At 38.9% G+C, this 22,769-nt stretch overlaps 1 protein-coding gene across 1 annotated transcript; it reads left to right on the top strand.

The window, feature by feature from the left end:
* Positions 1–551: 551 nt before the first annotated feature.
* On the top strand, positions 552–13,329 carry LOC140245098 (EF-hand domain-containing family member B-like). Its single transcript, XM_072324696.1, has 9 exons — positions 552–805; positions 2,229–2,288; positions 2,680–2,823; positions 3,668–3,848; positions 4,633–4,873; positions 7,406–7,712; positions 8,612–8,954; positions 9,517–9,698; positions 10,260–13,329. The coding sequence occupies exons 1-9, from the start codon at positions 671–673 to the stop codon at positions 10,449–10,451; spliced, it is 1,785 nt and encodes a 594-aa protein (XP_072180797.1). The 5' UTR covers positions 552–670; the 3' UTR covers positions 10,452–13,329.
* Positions 13,330–22,769: the final 9,440 nt, after the last annotated feature.

Here is a 22,769-nt window from a genome sequence, read left to right as displayed (position 1 = left end):
AGCAACATCACGCTCTAAACAAGTTGCTCTACGTACGTACATGTGTGTACTGCTTCGTATCTATGTGCACTATGTGCACTTTACGCTAGGTATACCTTTGTACGTGAGCTATACAACACACATACACACACCGTGAAATCTGTGTAGCGTATCAGTCTTCTGATGAAGAACGAAGGGCCAGGGGAGGCAACAGGTGTGTGGCCGCTCAGTCAGTAGATGTGGACGTGTGTCAAGAATTCTTCGTATGGATGTGTGCGGCAAACAAGTCCTGCAAAACTTGTGAAATATTGGCCAAGTATACCAGCCAGATATCTAGACTCTAGGTCTAGTTTGTAGTTTGAAACAGCAATAGTGATTCTATTTCTACCGCTGAGCTTTACATTGAGATCAACGAGACTCGATCACACTGCATTGGACTTATGAGAGTTCATGCGCCTGGACGGACGGCGTAGAGATCTGGTGCAACAGCCCTCACTCTGCTCAGCTCCAATTTTGTATTATAGCAGCACTGGCATGCTCTGTGAAGTGTAGATCCCGAAATCTATTTACATTTGTTTTGTTAGACCCTACTCAACGTCTCAAGTAACGTAGGACTAGATTTTCTACCACGATACGATTGCCCCTAAGCCACTGTCCTGATATCAGCAGGGAAGTGTGATCAACAGGAACCATGGCTGCTGTTGCCTCAACAAGTGCATCAACTGGTGTGCAAGGAAGAACGCCACCAAATTCAAATGGTAGTGAAATTCCCACCATTGCCAGCAACACAGGGAAGTTCATTGACAGAAATCGTGACATGACTGCGGTAAATAGAAATCCCTAACGTAATAGAACTAACCATTGTTTGTTAACAGTTAGGGTCTAGATGGTCTAGCAACCTAACGTTCGTTAGATTCTAACAGTTAGTAGGCCTACTCAATTAGTGGACTTCAGATCCCTATCTAACAACGTTAATGTTACATAATGCATTTTTAACATTTTAACTTTTAGGCCTAGTTTCTAATCTTAAATTATAAGACTTGAATTTGTAACAGGCCTAGGTTTGTATATCTAGATCTAGATAATCTAGGCCCTAATTGTTATTTCATATTTGTATTGTAACATATGACAAATGACGTAGGCCTAAATGTCATGATTTGTCACGGGTAAATTACAGAATACCGGCAATTCGCAACCAATCATGGAGAGCGCAAATCGCTCTGAAAAGAGCGTAATTACGCTTGCCATCACAAGAAATGTCGCAAGAAGAATTGTATTGTTTGTAGCTAGGTTCTAGAGTTGCAAACTTGTCCACTGCATTGTACTCTAGAATCCAGATCTAGAACCTTCTAGGTAGAACTCACAAAACACTTGAAGTTAAAAGAATCACAAGTCAAGTGACCACGCTGACACTGAGACTTTGACCCGAAGTCAACCCCCACCCCTGAAAAAAAAAAAGGAAAAAGGGAAAAAGAACTTAATTGTAGACCTGTGTAGTGTTAAGGGTTGTGTAGATCTATCGTCAGAACACTAACAACTGTTAGTCCACTTTGGGGGTGTAGTACTTAAGCGTCTAGTGAATGTATTTTGTTCATTGTCTGCTTTCTCAGTTACAAATAAAAGTAATTGTTCGTGTTTGAATATTCTTTGAGTTTTAAGCTGCTCAAATGTAATAAAATGTGTGTTTTTGTGCCGTTTTGCCTTTCTTGTTGATGTGCATCACTTCATGGTCTTAAACTTCCAGGCCAGGAGTGGGGGGGGGGGGGGGGGGGGAGTATGGGTGGGGCCACTGTGGCCCGAGTCATTCACTGCCCATGCCATAGGGGATAGATGTTCTCTCCATTTTTCTTCCTTCCCTCCCTCTTTTTTTCTCATCTCGGCCCTTCCTTCTGCAATATATTGTTTTCACTTTAAGATATCTGCATAAATGATAATTAAAGTAAAATCTATTTTATATCTTTTTTTTTTTTACTTTGTTTTTTAACTAGCTCTGCTTTTTTAGGTCCCACACAGCATTCTGTGTACCGATATATAATACAAAACCTGCTTCTGTTTGGTAATTGATACATTGCAAGTGATACATGCACATGTTCTGTGATTGTTTGAGAAATGAAGTCAATTGCACTGAATTGAGTTTTTCAAGTTTTTTTTCTTTTCTTAAAGTAACCTAAATAGCACAGAGACTAAATTTTTTTTCAACAATTTTACCTTCTTGTATAACATTTAAATCTGTTCTGTGTATTATACAGGCAGGGAAGCTCATCACTATGCCGGGAGAAACTGCAAGAGATTGCATGAATATAGAAAGGGTAAGTCACACTTTCTTGGATTGCTTCATATTAGACATCATAGCCTACATGTAGTACCGTCTGTAGTATGTAGTCTTTATGTACCGTGCAATGGCTGTCATGTAGTGAATCACTGAACCAACATGTTCACAGAGATCATTTTTGGCATAAAGAGACATTATCAGACTACTAAAAACTACTCAACTGTACTTGTAGGAATTTGATATTGCCTGAGATGTACCTGGATTTCTCATGTTTATAATAATATGCTATCTATTGCATACATCCTAATGATGAAATTAGTACTAGTATTGAATTCTAAATGTTACATTTTATCTTTTTATTTTCTGTATTCTTATGAATCTCAGTTTGAAGAAGTTTCAAAATCATGGATTCTCTCATACTCCTTCAGGTTCAAACTCCTCCGATCGTCAAAAAGTTCCGTAATATGACACAACCCGAACCTCAGGTAAAGAGAGTGTTCTGGGGCAAAGCCGGTGATCCAGACACTGCTTCCACAATTTCCCATGGAGTGGAAACCAGCGGTTCACTGAAGGTAAGTTATTGGTTTGCAGCCCTGCAGTATTTGAAATTGTGAATACAAGTTTAGAGTGAGAGTGTACATATGGAACTTACCTGATAGTGTAGCAATATCAATCTTGCTTGTAAAAATGTGTATATATGTCAACAGCTTGTCTGTGAGAATGATATCTTTTCACATTTTTGCAGAATGAGGGGAGAGGTATGTAGGTGGAATCATTAAAGACAGTATTTCATTTGTATGATTTCAATTGCTTTTACCTCAGAAGAAAGGGTGTTCAAAAATCTCAAGACTGGTACCAGTTGAGTCCCCCCCCCCGGTTCCTTTCACCTTTTATCATGCATTGATATGAAATGCACCCTGTCCTTCAGACACATGTCCACACTTACAAAAAGAGAAAGATACAAGAGAAAATGTGGAGTAATATCTATCACAGATAGATCACTCACATTGCACCCATACTAAGACCTTTATTGATTTTGAAGGGGAGAACAACTAGTTAGCCAAAGTTACATAGTGATCTGGGCGATTGGGGGGGGGGGGGGGGAGTCATAGAAATCATGTCATTGATGCTTATTAAACAAAGTCTTGTGTAATATCTGAAATGCTGACAATATTCATTGTACAGATTTGAGGTCCTCCCCTAACAGATGCACAATAATTGTAACAGTTTCACTTTGAGAAAATAAAGATTAAAAGCATGTGAATACCACTAGTAGAATGAACAATGAAATGCTGAATATTTTTATTTCCAGTGATGGAAAGGCAGGGACAAACCAATCAAAAAGAAAAGAAAGAAAATTATTGTGTATCTTTCAGCTGTGAAGTGTCTTGTATTCTTGTTTCATATGTGTTATAGGCTGGTGATGTTGTAAACCCACAACCGAAGACACTCTTTGAGCAGCGCCTGGCGGAGAAAAAGGAATCACTCTACGCCAGCAAGCAGAAAGCTCCCCTCGGACAGTCCCATGACCAAAGCCCTGGGCTGCCAGCAGACATTGACCCCTTAAAAACAGCATTTGGCACCAAAAATGTCTTTGGTGAGACGATTGTGTAGTCAGAACAAGTGCATGATCATTTCTCCACTACCTATCGTCTAGAGATGGTATTGGTGACTGCCACAGAGCAAAGGAAATTTTTAGATGCGGGCAGTAGAGTGAGAAAATTACCAGAATTCAGGACTGAGATGTAGACTTGATCTGCCCCAAAGTAGATTAAACTACCAGCTGTCAATTCACACAAATTGCAAATCTCTCCAACAACATACAGCGTAATGGTGTCTTTGACAATACAATGCTCTTTCCGTCTATGCAATCGAATCATCTATCATTTGCCTCACTGATCAACAAGATTTCATTAACTAATCAAGTTTTCAGATTTTTAGATTCTGTAATGTGTACATTTTACCTCACAAGAAGTGCATTTCACAGGATACACGTACATCCTGTAGTGCCAGATGATTTATAATATTTCTTTCACTACTGATTGATTTTGTAAAATTAGATTTCAATACTAGTAGTATCCTCTTGGAGCAGAAAAGGTAGTGATTTCGCACCTTGGAAATATGCAATGCTTTTGTGTTACAAGAGACAACATTTCTACCAAAATTGTGTTAATTTTGTGAATATCAATGGATTTGCCAAATGAGAAAAAAAAATAATAAGACACCATAAAATGAACCATGTATACAGTATTAATTTTTGGTAGAAAAAAATCAGAAAAAGTTATATCAGAAATTTTGAAGAGAACTCACTGATAAGATTAATCTCAACTAACAAAACTCTTGTCTTTCTTTCTTTTGTGTATGTGTGTATGTGTGTGAAGATTGCACAGCAGGCGAGTTAGTCAGTCCAGCCAAGACCTACCAACAGGTGTTTGCCGAGACTGAGCAGGGCAGGGACCTCTACAAGTTCACACACCATGACTTCGATGTGGGTGAATCTGTCGACCGCAACTACGACTGGTCTAGCTACCCGAAAGAGGGCTTCTTTGGAATCTCCACCCCCCACGACAATGATGGCAAAAACGTGGCACAGACCCTGAAGTGGTTGCGCAACAATCAGCTGTGAGTACAGATCTTCAAGGACAGTGAATGCATGCAAAGGGTTACATATTATGCATATACTCTGCAGAGACTCCAACCCCAAGCACCTTCTGATCTGGAGATTCTCCCGCCGGAAACCCCTAGCAAACGGGAGACTCCAAGTTCATCAGTGCGAAGTTTCTAGGGTTCCAGATGCTCTCTGGTGCTATCCAAGGCTTATTTTTTCAACATACGGTAGCAATAAGTAAGAAATCATTTCCAACGGGAGACACAGAGCCAGGGCGGGAGGAATTAGATCTCAAACGGGAGAACGGGAGATTTTGCAAAAATGGGTTTTTCGGCAGGAGATCTCCTGTCGAAAACGGGAGAGTTGGAGTCTCTGACTCTGGAATGGCCTACCATTAGTAGTCAGGAAATCCCCAACTGTACTCATAGCAGTCTTTAAATCATGACTCAAAACACATCTTTTCATTCAAATGTTTATTATCAAGTACATCAGAAGCTTTTTGCAGCGCAGAAGAATAAATGTATATGTTTTGTGCTTTATAAATTGATATTATTATTATTATTATTATTATTATTATTATCATTATTATTATTATTATTATCATTATTATTATTATTACTATCATTATCATTATTATCATTATTATTATTATTACTATCATTATCATTATTATCATTATTATTATTATTACTCAGAAAACATAGAGCACGATTCTGTTGGAAGTACTTTGTCATCTCTAAGGCCACCAGCTATAACCTGTTTAGCACTTTGGCTTGGCATGTGTAGCTTTAAAGAGTGTGACAGGATATTGATTTTCTTTTTCTTGTAATTGCCCTTTCTGTTCTATATCTATGTGTGATTTAGTGAGTACAGCAATACTAGGAGATCAGTGAAAGTTTGAGGAAAATTGGACAGTCTGTTTAAAAGTTATGAATTTTTTAAGTTTCAGTGCTGCCATTGCGGGATGGGAAGACTACAACAGTTTGTGATGTCATATGCATAGACTGATACAAAGAAAATATAAAGAAAATTCAACATAATCCCACTTATTCTAGAATAGTAAAAGAGCTTGACTTGCTCTTTCAAAATGCAGGGGGAGGGGTACAACTGTAGGATGGCAAGGAGAGATATGAACAAATATAATGAGTATTTAAAGCAATTGTACAATGTGTTTGGCATTCAGGACCAGATTACACAATAATAATTGCTGTGGCTGTGACCTACACTGAACGCTATGCTATATTTATGCCTCCGCAACGAAGTGGCCGGAGGCATTATGTTTTCAGGTCGTCCGTCCGTCCGTCCGTCCGTCCGTCCGTATGTCTGTCCGTCCCGTTTTGTTTTTGTCGATATCTCAAGTACCGTGTGGTGGTTTTACATCAAACTTGATATGAGGGTATATCCTTGGGGGATAATACTTTGTGTGGATTTTAGGGTCACAGGGTCAAAGGTCAAAGGTCACAGGTTATTTTGTGAAAAAAAAAAATTGAAATTTCATGTTTTTCTCCATATCTCGCAAATGGTTCAAGGTATCTTCATGGAACTTAGTATATATGCTTGTACCGATGGGCAGTGATTATCTAGGGAAGTTGGGGGTCATGGGTCAAAGGTCAGGGGGGTCAAAGGTCAAGGTCAACTCCTCAAAATATCACTACTTTCCTTAAAATGCAATATGCCTGAAGGTTTTTTTTTTTTTTTAAACTTGATGTATGGCATGTATTACCCAATATATATTTTTGGGGAAGTTTCTTGCCTAAAGGTCAAAGGTCAAAAGTTCAAAGGTCAAGTGAAAGTGCTAAATTGCACTTTTTCCTCCATACATGTATCTCGAAAGTAACTCAAGGTATCATCATGAAACTTACATGCATGTTCTACCTAACAGTTATTCTCTGTGGAACTGTGAGGTCAAAGGTCAAAGACCAGGTTTAGATAATGCTATTTTCCCATTTGATACTGAAATTATACTTTTTCTCAATACCTTGAAATTACTCAATGCATAAACTTATAAAAGGGTCAAAAGTCAAGTAAAAATCATCAGTTCCCCAAATACCTGCACTCTGACATTTGAATAATTCATCCAATTGAACCTAGTTCTAGGAAAGTGAACATTCAGCACATTTGTGGCAAACCTGTCATTTTAATATTTTGCCAATTGTGTGAAACTGTCATCACGCATTGTCAAGACATTGTACTATAGACCTATTAGGAGAACCATGCATTATGGCGGAGGCATATCAGTCGCCTTAGCGATATATCTAGTTTGTTATTGTTTTGTTACCTCTGCCAAAGAAGGAGGCGTTGGTTTGTCTGCAAAGACATAAAAAAAAAATGGTTCTATTTGGGAAATAAGCATGAAAGTAAGGGTGGAAAATGAGTTACAGGCTTGGCAGATGTCTGTGCTCTCCGAGTGCTTTTCTAGTTTTAATAAAATTGTTCTGCATTGTCATGCCTGGAGCATGGTAGACGTCCAGAAATTATAACCTGGAGCACAGATGTCTGCATATTGGAATTAATTTTCATATAATTGGTTACAATTTGCAAACCAGTGACAAAGGTACGAAGGTGGTGTCCAAGCGAGTGGATGACTTCCGAGAGCGCACCCAGCCCCAGCTGGGTGAGGTCCATGACCCCATCAAGGAGACCCTGACAGTACCCCCGGACCACTCCTTCGGGATCCTCCTCAAGCCGGACGAGTACGGCGCTGGGGACCTGATCCACGGCCGCTACCCCGGCAGCTATCTGCGGGGGAAGGACAGGGAGAGGGGACTGGTGGCTGCCATCCGCCAGCAGCTCAAGAAGGCCAACTACCACAACTTCAATAATCTTCAAGCGGCTTTCAACCACTACGACAAGGTAAAGCCACAATTGTTTTAATACCCTTTACTGCATTTATGATTTTCCATCAAATGTCAAATAAAGTGGAGTCAAAGGGTGCCTGATCTTTCTCGATCCCAACAGAATCTTTGTCAGAGGCAAAATGACAGTCATAAAGGGATTTGCAAACACTTTGTACTGCAGACATATGTAACACCATAACAATGCAATATAGTATCAAAATTAATATTCTGCTAGAACTGAAAGCTCATAGGCTCCTTTTGACTCAAATGTATTCCACTTGCTCACTGCCATGGAATAGGCTAAGCAGCTTTTGCCAGCTTTTTTTTTTTTTTTTTTTTTTTTTGACAATGTACATGTATAGCCAATGCTGATTTTGCATTTGTGATTTTGAACCCATTTTTGTTTTTATTTTCTTGGGTTGGGTTTGAATAGGAATTGCTATGTATTGATGAATGTACATATTTGATATGGTTAGACTTGAAAAAAAAGAAAAAAAAACCCTGGGAAATTTATCTTGTACTGTTTCTGATCTTAATAGAATTTATTGTTGTAATGTTCAAAGAGATTCAGTTTTGATGATTAATCAGAGCACTCGCATTGATGAGATCAAAGTAGTAGTCCACTGAAGTATCTCCTTGACAACTTCCTGATTATGTGAATTTCCTGACGGAGATCACCGAATCTCCCAACTGAATGAGATACAACAAAGTTATTGCTTGTAGTCACTGTAAGGCCAAACTATATCTGGCAATGGATGACCGGTTTGAAATAAGATATTAGACGTTTACCTAAATATGAAAACCAGGTTTCGGAGAATTAACTTAACACTCTGAGCATTCATGGTAAAATTGGAAGGTGTATACATACAATATTCTTAAAAACCAATCTGTGACATTTGTTTGCAATCTCTGCAGAATGGTGACGGAAAGATCGACATCAACGAGCTGCGGCTGTGCTGCGAACAGTTCAGCCTCCCCGTGGAACCGGAGCTCCTGGCCCAGCTCATCCTCTACGTGGACGCAAACTCCGACGGGTACATCAACTACAACGAGTTTGCCAACTTCCTGAACTGGAAGGACAAGATGGAGGAAGGCCAGAGGCTGACCAATCCCCAGTCCACCGTCCCCAAGCAAGAGGAGGAGAAAGAGAAGGAGGGGACGCCGGAGCGGATCAAGAAGCAAATCGACGAGGCGATTGGCGGTCATCGCACGTCCGCGCAAATGATTAATTCGGTGGTCGGTGGTGTGTCAACTAAAGGTAAGATTTTGTTTTTCTTTCCTGGTAAGGTGTTGAAGTTCTACATTGTAGGTCACACAATTTGCAAAGGTCAATAGGGTTATGCTGTATTCTGCATCTCTGTAGGGATGTTAGATATGCATCTGTTGACTCGTATTTGAGTATATGTCCATGAATATAATGACCAAGGAGTATTAGATGCCAGTGAGTGTCCGTAAGATAACACTTCCTCCCAATCACTAAAATATTCTGCAACATCAACTTAGACTTTGATTTAAATCAGGATCTATAATTCCAGCCCAGATGTATGATTTTTAGTAATCTCAAGATCCGTTATATTAAGGATGTCTCTATTCTCAGTGATATCATGCTCACTGTCAACAGTAAAATGAATTTTGCTATGTTCATGTGGGAAAGATCATTATGTTTTTTAAAATCTGTGTTTATGGGGGGAGAGAGAAGAGCAGGTGACTAAATAATTGGTGGGCAATTAATGACTGATTAAACTAATCTGATTTTTATGAATGTGTAATATGACCCTTTAAACCAATCTGTTTTCCCTCCTGCATACCTGCAAATTCAGATTACAGAACATATGGTGTGCCAACGATACGTAGTGACATCGCGGCTCCCAGGGTGAAGCGCATCAGCGATTCGAAGAATTATGGCGACGAGTCGGATGCCTATGGCCTCATCAACCCGTCCATCTACAGCAATAGGGGCGTTTATGAGAAAGATTTCTTCCAGCCAAGGCATCCAGAGCAGGTAAATTTGTGATGATTGACGCACCTGTATGAAAATGTTATGACTTGGCACTGAGTGAGTCAGAAGTTCCAAAGAGTGAGTGTCTGTGACTTTGCTGGGTGGTACAGCCATGAAGAGAAGGCATAAAATTACTTTGCTCAAGTCCGTACTAGTGAGACACTGCGTTTGTGTTTAATCGCGTGCTCAGCATTTGAGGTTCACAGGACTATACAATCATGTAGTTTGTACAGAAGGTGACGTACAGAATATCCAAGTAACTTACGCAGTCATATATTTTCTGTAACATGAAGAGTATGAATACGACTTTTGTAAGAGGCAGTGACCTGCTGAAATAGTAAGATAGAAGAGGCTCTTCTCTTAAATCTAAGAATGTGTCATTTTTCTTTGCGAACTTTCACAGAAACTTCCATTTTGTCTTTGTTTATTCTTCAAATTCATGAAATTCTTCTGTCGAGAAGAATTATTCAAATATGTTGTTAAATGTAGGACAATTTGTCAATCAGTTGTAATGAATTCTTGCATGGAGTTGTTTTTATTGCAATTATTCCATTGTGTTCACAGATCAAGGGCATCTTTTCCAACATTGGGGTCGAAATGGACCAGGACACCTTCCAGAAGCTGTGGTCTCTGGCGGCCTCGCGGAGCAACCGCGGCCAGGTCAGCGTGGAGAGCTTCAGGAACGTGCTGGACGAGGTGCAGGCCATGCAGCTGGCAGACGAGGCCCAGCAGAAGGGCAGCCCCGAGCTGGTGTAGGCTGATGAAGTTTTTTGGAACACCCCCCACTCACCAGTCGAGTCTACCAAGTTAACAACATGCATCGTATGCAGCGCTAGTTTGGCTGCGTATTCTTGCGGATTCTTGCGGATTCATGAGGACGAACCCTGAACTTTTGATGGATTCTCAAAGAAAAGAAATGTGCAAAGGGGACTTGGTTGCATGGAGTATTAAAAGTGTCCCAAGGCTAACCTGTCCTGCAGAAGGTCATCTTTTCATCTATACTCCTTTGTAAAGCAACAAGTATCAAAACGTCATTGAAGATTTCAAAGAGGACGAAACTTACACTATCGCTGCTCTCTGCCACAGAGCAACAACAACAACGAAAGACTGATGAATATGTGGCTATTTTCTATGGTTTCATTGGTTACATGCTAGTTTGTGTCTCTTGACACTAGTGCCTTTCATTTGCTTGCATCAATGTCTTCACAAACTCTGTCCAAACCACATTCTATGCAATTGAATTGAGCTGAATCCACCGTGCATGCAAATTTGATATATTGACACATAGTGCTTACTATCAGTCCTTCCACTTAGTTTGTAGATGTCTGATTGAAGCTTTTCTTGAAGGTTGACAATGCACAATGTCATCACTTGTTGCACAAGAGGTGGCATTTCTTTCAAGCAATTTGCGTTTGTCTTTTAATTCATACAGATGATTGTATTATATTACCAAGAGATATGTTTCAAAGGGAATTACGAGCATCAGCCTGTTTATATATTCATGCAGACTGTGCAGATCAGACAAAGTACTCAGGACAAATATATTTATGACCAGGTCCCACCATGTGAACTATATTGACAGTTCTGCATATCTAATACAAGTAATGTCTGTATTTCATACATCTCTTCCACTGCTGTTATTCCGGCCATCTGTGCAATGCACATATGAACTCTATGCAAGCACATTACGAGAACTTTTGTGATTTTTTTTTTTTTTTTATGTTTGTTTGCTTGTTGTTGTTGGTTTTTTTTTTTTTTTTGAGTTTTCACACCTGAATTGTCCATGGCATCTATTTCTTTCCTGGTTTTTGCATTCCACCGATTACCATACGAGTGATAGTTTTGACTGAACTGGTGCGTAACCACATCTTTTTTGAGTTTTTTTTTTTTTTTTTTTTCAAATGGAGGAATGGACTTGGTGAAATTTGTTGCTGCTATAAAATGCAGCAGTGACTCATGCATAATTTCATACGCAGAAATCATAGAACTTTGTAATCCCTGCTTGTCTGAATAACTGCTGTACTGAACAAGTGTTCATATCTGATATGAGTCAGGAATATTTGCACTTCATACTTACCTCTGGACATCTTTATGTTCTCTTGCAAGACTTTAAAGTACCCACAGGCTGTTTGGTATTCAGTCAAGTATGCATTCCCTCCATGATTTACTTATTTGAACATGTTTAATGAATAATTGCACAACACATGTGCTATATTTTCTTTTTCTATTTTTTTTCAATTATTTGATATCTTGCTTCTTCCAACTTCTTGTACTATGCCAATAATATCTACACACCATGTTCTTCATCAGCAGGGCTGAACTATTGTCATCAGATAGCCACCAAGAACAACCTGCAACTGCCCAACACTTGTGCAAATGAAGATGAGTTTAGTGAAGTGAAGGATGACTTGAAATTTACAGTCTTCATACTTGTTGCCTTACAAAGAATTAGGTTACGTTACAATATCGATCCGTCCATGTATTCATATTTGATGTATCAATATTGTCTGTGATGCAATTTTGAATTTGTGATGATCTCTTCAAATACAGCCCGAGGCTGGAGGGGTGATCTACCCTTCATAGGGAAATGAATTGACCATGTACTGCACATCAGGCTAGACGTATTGTGCCAGCATATTTTACTGATACTCTTCGATAGAGCTAGAGGATAAACTTATAAAGATTGTATTTACTTTTTTTTATACATATCGTCGCCAGTCACACGAACCGACGAATCACTCGATTTTGGGTCAAATTTTCGATTTTGAGATTTTCAATCATTTCGACAGTAGATATTCCATACTACATATTCTGAAATTCTCAGTGTGTAATTCGGTGTAATTTTTACGTAGTTATCACTTTTGTAGAAGTATGTAATTCCATTTGTGAAAATTATTTGTTTTCCCCATAGACGCGTGTGTTAAACAATCAGGCGATTCGACGGTTCGGTGAACGCGCGTACTAGTAAGCGCGTACGCGCGGTCACCGAACCGACGAATCAGTGCGCATTGACCATGGAAAATGACAACGTTCTTTGCAGACCGAAAATACATGCATGCGGCTCTTTGACGATTTCCCGCTTATTTGTTAACAATACAATTCGATAAAAACTTCACAAGTTAGAGCAAGAGTTGAAGTCTGATGTACTACAAAAATATTTGGAAATTATAGACATGAAAGTGTAGCAACCATAAGTCAAAAATGGGTTAACTTCAAACGCGATTTTCTCAAATTGTCATTCTTACGCAAACCTGAGGGATTCGTCGGTTCGTGTGACCGGCGACGATATATGCAAAAAACTATGCTATATTGCTAAGAGATACTTCAGAATAAATACATATCGAATTTCATGTTAAGTACACATCAGCTTCTCTTACTAAAGTGCTATATACAGTAAATACATTATATGCATTTCTCTCTGTGCCTTTTTTGCTGTAACTGTTTTCCATCAAGCACCCACTATGTACAATAAGTCTGTGGACTGGGAGATATAATTGATTTTTTTTGTTTTGTTTCTGTTTTTGAGGACAGAAGAATATTTAATGTGTATATTAATATTTGATGTAAATATAATGTATAGTACAGAATTATCTCCTCATACCTTGTAAGTGTTGAAATATATGCCACTTTGGAAATTCAATGGAATGTGTGTCTCGTGTCATTGTACAGCAAGAATGTGCTGCATGAGGATATTGTGGATGTATGCAAACTCTTAATCCTTACAAAAACATTCTTCATCTTTCTTTCCCTTACTTCCTTTCTTCTCTCCTTCTCTTCCTTCTTTCATACAAATCACTGACTTGATATGGTATGGATCATTGCACTGTAAGTTACTAGCATGACTAGTTGAATTGAATAGGACAAAGTAAACCATGCAACATCCCGGCATACCTGTAAAGGCTGCCGCCGCACCCTATACGACTTTTGGTCACACGACTGGCAGACATTGGATCTGAAATAATTCACAATAGCCTCAGAGTAAACACGCTTGTATATTTCAGCTCCAAAGTCTGTCTGTCTTGCGACCATAAGTCGTAAAGTGTGCGGCGGCCTTAATGTGAGCTGTGTTTCACTTGACGGAAGAGTTACAGAGAATCTGAACAGTGGATAGAAGTATTTCATCAGTTCTGAAACAGAGGGGCTATGAAGCTATTCAATAAATCTCAAGAAGAGAGTTGATAACCAGGGCTGTCAATATCCACATATCAAAACCAGACAAGAGTCCACATCAGCAATGGGGGAGATACCTATGTGTTGCATGCATCTTCAGGGGCGGATCTAGGAATTCCATAAGGGGAGGCGCCTTTGCAAAATTAAAGGGGGGGGGGACATATGCACCCCCCATTTTGTTCTTTTTATTTCTTTTGTTTTAACCAAAAATAAAGAGGGGGCGCGCGCCCGGTGCACCCCCTCTGGATCCGCCACTGATCTTAATCGGCAAAAATTGAAAATTGGGGAGACTCTCGTATTCTATTATCCTGACATGAAGAAATATTTATGTTTTCAGGAAGCCTCCAGTAGGATCAGGAAGACTGGGCAGCTCTGATTACAATTACCCTTGTGGCTCTAGCCATCACAAAATCACTGTCACTAAAGAGCTGAACACATCATTGCAAGTTTTCGTTTTGTGTCAGAATGACATTTAATGTTGTGAACAAAATGGCACAGGGACACATACACAAACAAAGAAAGGGATATGCTTTTTGGTTTTAAGAGGACAAAATACAGGAAAAACGACATAAAAAGTAGCTTTGCTACGAAGACACAAAATTTAAAAAAAAAAAATGTCTACCTAACCATAAATGGTGTACAAGGTCATTTTTGGGAACTTACATATCTAGTTTAAAAAATACTGATAGTTTATAATTTAAATTGTTTTTACATAATTTTAAAATCACAGTTGTGATTTGAAGAGCAAAAGAGCAACTCGCACTCGATGAACTCACTCACAGTTGGACCCTGTTGCTTCCATGTACAAAACTCTTCATACCTACCTACCCTTGTAATGAATAGCACAAGTATTTTTTAACGCATTTAATGCTAAACGTATCTACCCCTCATAACAAAACACATCTGTTCATAGCACATAATTCTTATCGTTAGTACATATTTGTTGGATGAAATGTGAAGTAACAACAGTGTTTACAATGATTTCTTATCAACAAGATATCATAATAGTCCATCTCTAGTGGTTCGTTTCAGGTTAAAAAAATGGGTACAATGATGCACTCTTGGGCTATAAACAAGCCAAACACACTGTAAAAGTCCCGTCCCTTCGCTATAAATTCACAAGGTGCAAATGGTATCAGTGAAGGCGTGTATGAATAATGGCGGGAAAATATCTAATCTATCTATTTCTCCAGGCATGAATTATCAAATAATTATTCTGAAGTTGGTACAGGGATTGGTGGTGTGGGTATCCCCACAAAGCTAACATGAATAAATTACCACAGGTTAACTGTACCAACAGCTGGATACAGTTGATTGATAGTAACCATCAATGGCATTTACTAAAATATAATGTATCATTGGAGCAAGACTACATGAAGTAAACTTTCAATGTGCTGGAATTCATTGACTTGACCACAGTTGATGCACACATTTAGAAATACATGTATTTCTTCATTTTTTCACAGAGCCTAAAAATGTCAACCTAGAGGATTACCAGGTACATAATATGAGAGATGTGCCAATTATGACTAATGGTTGTTGAAAGTCTAATTGAAAAGAACATACAAAATTATGCCGTTCACAACCAGGAGAAAACAGACAATTACCTCATCATGTAAGGGATATTGATAATATCTTGCAGTTTCAGTATTCCTGTGCTGTTAATCTTACAGGGTTTATGGACACGAGACACCTCGTTTAGATAACCATCTGAGGACAAAAGTCAGTGGCATGGAGCAGAATATGATGATGATCTGGGTCCCGTTTCATAAAACTTGTTATCAGTGACAAGTTGTCACAGATGTCATAAGCTACTGAAATCCTTGCATCTGATTGGCTAAGAGCAAATTTGTCACAGAAATGTGGCAGTTGTCACTGATAACAAGTTTTATGAAATGGGATCCAGATCAATATCTTTACCAAGGGATAAACCTCTCTGTTCATATTTCTGGAAGAATTCAATGCAGGAAATATCATCACAGAACTACGAACAGAAAGGACTATTCACGCAAACCTTATTAAAGGCAATCGTTTTGTTTGCAAAATGCGTGCCTCATGAATAATTACTTGTTACACAACACACAGAACAGGGTTACACAGAATGCGCAAGTTGAGTAACGCCATAATTTTTCTCCGCCTGTGTTTTGCACAGACAGTACGTACGGGACCAAGAGTATAGTATGCTTGAGAAATTTCTTGCTAAAAATGGATGAAACATCAGACCATGACGGAGACTGTATCCCAAATTTGACAAAGCAAAACAAGGGCGTACCCATGGGCTATCCCGTTGAGGACGGCTGAGTTTGCTACAACGTGCATTTTCCAAAGATACTTGCCCGAGTATGCTCGGGACTAGTCTTCAATGGGTGGATATGAATAAGAATGAGTGCACGCATGTTGATGCTATCAGAAGACCTGGTGGGAAGAAAAATTCTCTTGGTCCCTGTTGCCATGGATACAGCAATAAGCAGCATGGTTGACACTAGAAATAATGGTGATGATGATGATGATTACTATGCTGTCAGTGATGATGACAAAAACAATAATAACATGGATAATAACAACAACAATAGTAATAATGACAATACTGTTAATACATACAATAACAATCATAACAATGATGGTAATACTCAGTTTAGATTTTTGACACAAATATGGTGATTGCTCATTACATTACTATCAAGCCCTCATTTTTCTATGACATACTGCAAGTAATCTTTAGGTTTATTGAGAAAAGAGTTGTGTGTGACAGGGAATATTTGGCAATACATGATTATGGAAAAAGTAATGGAATACTAAGAGACTCATAATACTGTCAGCAGGAAAAAAAAATGTATTGGGAAATTAGGCAGAACTCTGATCCATGACATAGCCCGAATTGGGACAAGCAGGTCACACAAGGGAAACAGTATAGGCCTATACAAATGGCAAAATACTGTCCCTACTAGATGCCTATAACAAAGTATCTAGTTAAAAATTATTCTTGTTCCACAAAAAAAAAAAAAAAAAAAAATTACACAACTGTCAACATAAGACATTTATCTCTTCTATGGGAGCAACTACCAACCAGCAGTGCATATTGCAGTTGTTACCATGGTAACGATTATTACTGTTAAATTGAAGTTTTATGCACATTTCTATATGAAACTCGCCTCAGGCAGTGGCTACAAACAGACTGGCAACCAAGACTAATTTGCAGTTCATGTGGGCTGATGGAAGGGTATTGACAAATCTTGATTACTGAAAAAACAACACAAAAAAAAAAAAAACACAACAGTAACCACATTCCAATTTCATTGATGTCATACACTCTCTATGGTTGTCAGCATATAACTTTCCCGTCAGACCCCCCCCCCCCCCATAGACCCTACACAAACACACAAAGAGCACACACTCTTGTAACAGGCTTCAACCAGGGATAGGTCTACATTGTAGTTTGCTCAAGGAAACTGTGCATATATTACATTCCCGACCTTTCTGACTGAAAAAATACAAAAAGGATGGTTTGGCTCAAAAGTAGGAAAGAGAGAGCAGTTCCCACAGGAGTGTGTCGTAAAATCATTAAGAATAATAGGAAATTTTTACTGACACAAGAGCTGGGAATCATCGAAATTCAGACACCCTCCTCCACATTCAGAAAGGTTGGAGGTCTGCATTACTTGTTTCTGAAAAATATATTTTTCTTTATTTCGCTATTAAAAATTGACAATTGAAGCAAAATGGAAAACCAGTAAAATTATATTCAAATTCAGTTTAGTTTGCAAAAAAAAAAAATATGTTTAACGTAGAGCATGATGCATACTGTATTAATCAATGATGTACAAAAATTTCTGAATTTCCCCATTTGCCCAGTGTGAAGTAGGCCTATGTAACTACCGGTATTCACTCACATACAGGCATTGTTGTGCAGCATAGGACGGTGTACTATATACCTCTAAGGTGAGACCTACTCCTAGGGCCTTACGAGGGTGTTTTTTATAATTGTTTTAACAACTCTGTTTTGACTACCCTCGTGTAAAATGTATCCCTGGTTGCCCAGTGTGAAACTAACCAATGTCTCCAACTGAAGCCATTCACAAGAACACACACAGGCACAGACACACACATATAACATATTGAAAGGGAAGAAAATTAGTAACACATGTAAAAAAAAGTCAAAAAACACAAACCACAATTTGTTTTTGCATTTGGTGAGTGAAACAAGCATATGATCTATGTGTAATGAATAGTCCTTAGGATTTTAACTTTTGCTAGAAACAATAACAAAAGACCAAGCATCTTCAATAGCTATTTCGTTTATATCTAGTTTCATGCACAAAAAAAAACCATTAATTGTATATTTTTGCTACACTACTAAAATTTGGCTATTTACAAACACCATAGAATACTCACCAAGTAGTCTTATCTTTTGAAGAATTTCAGACCTACTGGTTTGCTTTCTGGTCTTTTTTTTTGGTATACTTATTACAGCTACAAAGATGGAAACACACTATGAAGCTTTCAAGGTAGCAGTCAGTCCTCCTTTGCAAATTTTCACCAAGTGATTTAAAAAGCTGCAAAGCTCATAAAGAGATTTAACAGACAAGTTTGATTTAAGTCTACGACAATGTTAGATCCAAGGCTAACATGCGAGATCGACTGCTCGAATCAAATTCTGTCATCTTAAAGATCCAGTAGCGTGGGGATACCATAGTGTCGGAAAGCTGACCCAGCTCGGATATTTTCAAGAGTCCTCTGCTGTAACAAAGTGTATCACTGATCTCTGTAACACACACAGCCAATTAAGACTCTTAACTGGAGTCGACCGGCGCCGGTAAGCGTAAGCTTCAACGCACATACTTGCCGGCTGGTGCTATTCATGGTTTTGCAATGTACCCAGGTGGGCAGTGAATGAATTGGGCAACCCATGAATCTTCATGTTACTGGGTCTTTTGAGCGCAACCGGAAGACATTCTCCCTGTGCTCAGAAAATAAAAAGATGATGAGTGGATCACAACTGCCTGGAACGAGCGACTCGCTGCCCAATTCTTAACGCAACATTTACGAGCAGGCTGGACTTTGTCCATGACCAGAAATATATTTTCGACACAAATTTACAATCTCTGGATGAAACTGTGTCGGTAGCCGAGAAAAGGGTTGGCAAAGGAGCACCACTACCTCGAAATCTCCACTTGTGGTCGCTCTCAGCTTTGAGAGACGACATCTACAGATAGAGTCAAAACACTGCCACTATGAGAGAGACAGAGAGCACACTTTTGATTTTGCGACAGAATTCGTGTGATACCAGCAGAATTTTGAATACACCATCTCCGGTACACAGACTTAGCACTTTAGTGTATGCTACGACATGCATTGAAAATATAGTAAACTTTGTCATGTTGCTTGGAATATCAAGCAGACCACCACTGACACACTGTCTTCAAACAAGTTCACACAACATCATATCATTCGAATCCATCTAAATTGTGAAACGTTTGGGAACCTTGCCAGTATCCCATATGGATTTGTGGAAGAGATTTTTTGTCTTTTCTTTTATAGGGCATTAGAGTCCTACTAACAAAGAAAAGTCATTCCACACGAAAATTTCTCATGCAGATATCTCTTTCTCTCAAGAATTTCAGATGTCACAGTCAAGAGTACACACATACAAAATTTCTCCTACGCTACAAATTAGTCCAGTTATACTGGGGCAACAACATCTAGAGAATATATAATATCGCACAAAACTTCACAAGCAAAAATTGTAAAAAGATGGCTAGCCATGCACTTTAGACCCTTTTGGGGGTGTGTTAAGGTTCACATTGAATTCTACTCTGACAAACAAGCTGAATATCTACAGCAAAGTCTCCTTACGATGCAAGCTCCTTTGGATAAACACACGAAATGTAATTTGTAAAGCTTTCATTAAATGCATAAATACTCATAATTTTTAAATGAAGATTTCAATTGCAATACTATTGATATTCAACCCAAACCAAGGTGTTAATAGCTTCTTCTTTTTTTAGCACATTTTCTTTGCTTTTTCATTACTTTTCATTTTTACATTTCATTCCTTTTGTTACAGCAACACCTTAATTTGGGTTCATGCAAATTTTGTTCATATTTTCCATTCATGAATAGCTGAACATGTCAGATTCGAAAAACAGAAAATACAGCATATATGGCGAATGTATACATTTCTTCAAAGGATATACCATAATAGCTTTATCATGCATAACTTGAGTGATACGACACACACATACTACAATGTACAGTACATTAGGTAATGTATTTGTTTTGGTGACTACGTGATGACATTCCGTTACCAGCTGTCTGGGGCTCTTCGGTTTTTAAACCAGCCACCAGAAGCAATTTCTCAACATACAATATTGGTTGAAAATGCTGAATGATTATTTTCATGATTTCTACTTTCATAGCACCTCAGAGAAAGCAAGTAAGAAGGAGAGAAAAAAAACCCCACAAAAATAATGAAAACTACTCCCATCCCCTACCCATAGAGGCATAAAAATCATGATACGACATATTAATATTGGCATCCAACCACAAGGTCAGGCATGTTTCATGTCTGGTGCTGAACAGATACCACAAAGCCTTTCCAACGGCATATTTTCTCTGCTCACGTTCGACATTAACAGCACAGCCATACTAGAGGCTTATTTGCTGGTTGCTGGCACCAATGCCACTTGACAAAACTTTAAATTTTTGTTTAGAGTATGCACCTCTCTTGAGAGAAAAAATAAAGCAGCATTTGATGTCGATCATGTTTCTCAATGAAGCTACCGTGCCAAACAGTGCACTGCTATCAGTCTGATATGATTTCTGAAGTCCATCTGATGAAAAAGTCAAACTACAACCATTTGTGGTATGACTGACAAGTAAATGGCATATATGGGGACATAGGTTGATTGTTCCACTTTTCAGCTGCATTGCTTATTCACTAATTAATCTTGTATTTTTCTTCCTCGTTCATAATTTTTTTTTTTTTTTGCAGCTATGATGCATTCAATGCTACATTTACTTGATTCATTAATCAAAATGAAAAAAAAAATTGCCTCTTGTTCACCTGAAAGCAGCAAAGAGAAGCCCCCTGTAAAGAGACATAAAAACTGAATCGTTACATGGCAACCATGGTCTTGAAAGGGTGGCACAAAGCATATCAGGATAATCATCATTATAATGATAATCAAGATGATAGATATCACGTTTATAAGGGCTAGCCTCTTGCAGTGTTGATACTATTCTACAAGTAGGCTTCTCCATCATCATTTATTACCCCTCTGAAGGGTGCCGTTCGTACTTGTGGTCCAACAGGGGCACAGCCGATAAAACATGCCATTTTATAGATGCATGCACCTGGTGGGACTTGAACCCCGGGACCTTCTCTTCATGGTCCCAGAACTGTGGGTTGCTGAACCCCAGTACTCTCATGTAAAGTGAGGAACGATCCGCTGAATGAGATGCAAAGGAATGGGGAGGTGATGGCAGTGCCATGAGAGCTGCGTGTGCTCTAAGCAAGCCTGATTTGCTTCTTTCCATGTGACTGGACACTGCTCCAGCGCTGTAAAGCTGTGTAATGCTGCCCTGTCAGTGGCAGCTGAAGTCAGTGGAGAGTGCAGTTACATTGTAAATACCTAGCTCTTTGCTAATATAATGCCACATGCAGCCATCCCTTTTACCTATTAACACACTATGACATGCACAGAGATATCACTGAGCTGCTGTGATGTGTACTGCTCTGCCACTGGTACACTCTCTTGACCTTTATAGAACAGGGTAACCCCCATTATAGAGAGCCGCTTGGGACCCCTGAAATTTAACAATTAGACTAGTTTTCTCTATTTGCGACATCATGGTGCCTATTGGCAGCAGGGGCAATTTCATTCATCAATGAAATAGCTAAAGAGCATCGAGTGTGCTTGTAATACTATAAAACAAAAGTGGGAGTTACTCGCAAATATTACAGGAAGTGAGAGTACTCTCTCACCAGATTGAGCAGTTCCATCGACAAATGAAACTGCCCCTGCTGCATATAACAGGGATAATTACTCTTTATATGGTACCTCATTATAACAGGGATAAAAAAGAAAGAAAGAATATCAATAAACAGAATGCAACCTGCAAAATCACCTCATTATATCAGGTATCTCATTATCAGGAGGTTACACTGTACATCTGATCAGCATGAGTAGCAATTCATTTGTCTCCTTCAGAGGTTTGGCACAACATGTATGCAAAAAAAAAAAAAGGTTCCTTGCATGTACTCTACAGAGACTACCTTGCTGCAGAACATAGAAATATCAGGCCAAAATAGGACATCACCGACAACACCCAATAAAGAGTCTCACATGCCAGTTACGAGACTAGCACCATTATGGTTCATTATAAATTCATTACAGATGTGTACTGTTATTCATTTTGAGTTGTTGATATTTCTGGCACACACAAGTCATTGGCTTAAGATGAAACATTCTTCAAGCCACAGGCATTTTTTTTCTACTACTGTTTGTTTATAAGATATTCACTTCATTACGCATTTTCTACGAAGCGCCTCGCAAACAGCTCATGCATGCAAAGATAACAAGGATTGTCTACTGCAACAGCACTTAAATAGACTACTTTACTAGAAGCCCATAAGTATGGATGACACATAACTGATACTGGATGATGAGTATCGTAAACTAAAGCTGGCACACTATCTGGAAATGACGCCATTTATCAAGGCTGTTGGCATTTGGATGTGGTGAGATGCAGTGAACTGTACTCTTGGAATTTGAAGGTCACCCCATGCTGGCAAATTACTTTAGAGGGCCTACCACCCAAGACTCCAACAGCACACGCCTCACAGCAGTGTTGATGATTGCCGATCACTTAGCAGTTTGGAATCATCACTGAGTTGAAGAAACC

The sequence above is a fragment of the Diadema setosum genome, chromosome 22 (assembly GCF_964275005.1).
Source record: "Diadema setosum chromosome 22, eeDiaSeto1, whole genome shotgun sequence".
Classification (NCBI taxonomy): domain Eukaryota; kingdom Metazoa; phylum Echinodermata; class Echinoidea; order Diadematoida; family Diadematidae; genus Diadema; species Diadema setosum.
Note: the sequence above shows the minus strand (reverse complement) of the source record. Positions and strands in the feature narration are given on the sequence as shown.

Excerpts from the sequence above, each read along its gene's own strand:
- LOC140245098 (XM_072324696.1), top strand. The coding sequence starts at position 671 with ATGGCTGCTGTTGCCTCAACAAGTGCATCAACTGGTGTGCAAGGAAGA. Across the intron at positions 2,824-3,667 it reads AAACCAGCGGTTCACTGAAG|GCTGGTGATGTTGTAAACCC; the intron begins GTAAGTTATTGG and ends TATGTGTTATAG. Across the intron at positions 3,849-4,632 it reads TGGCACCAAAAATGTCTTTG|ATTGCACAGCAGGCGAGTTA; the intron begins GTGAGACGATTG and ends ATGTGTGTGAAG.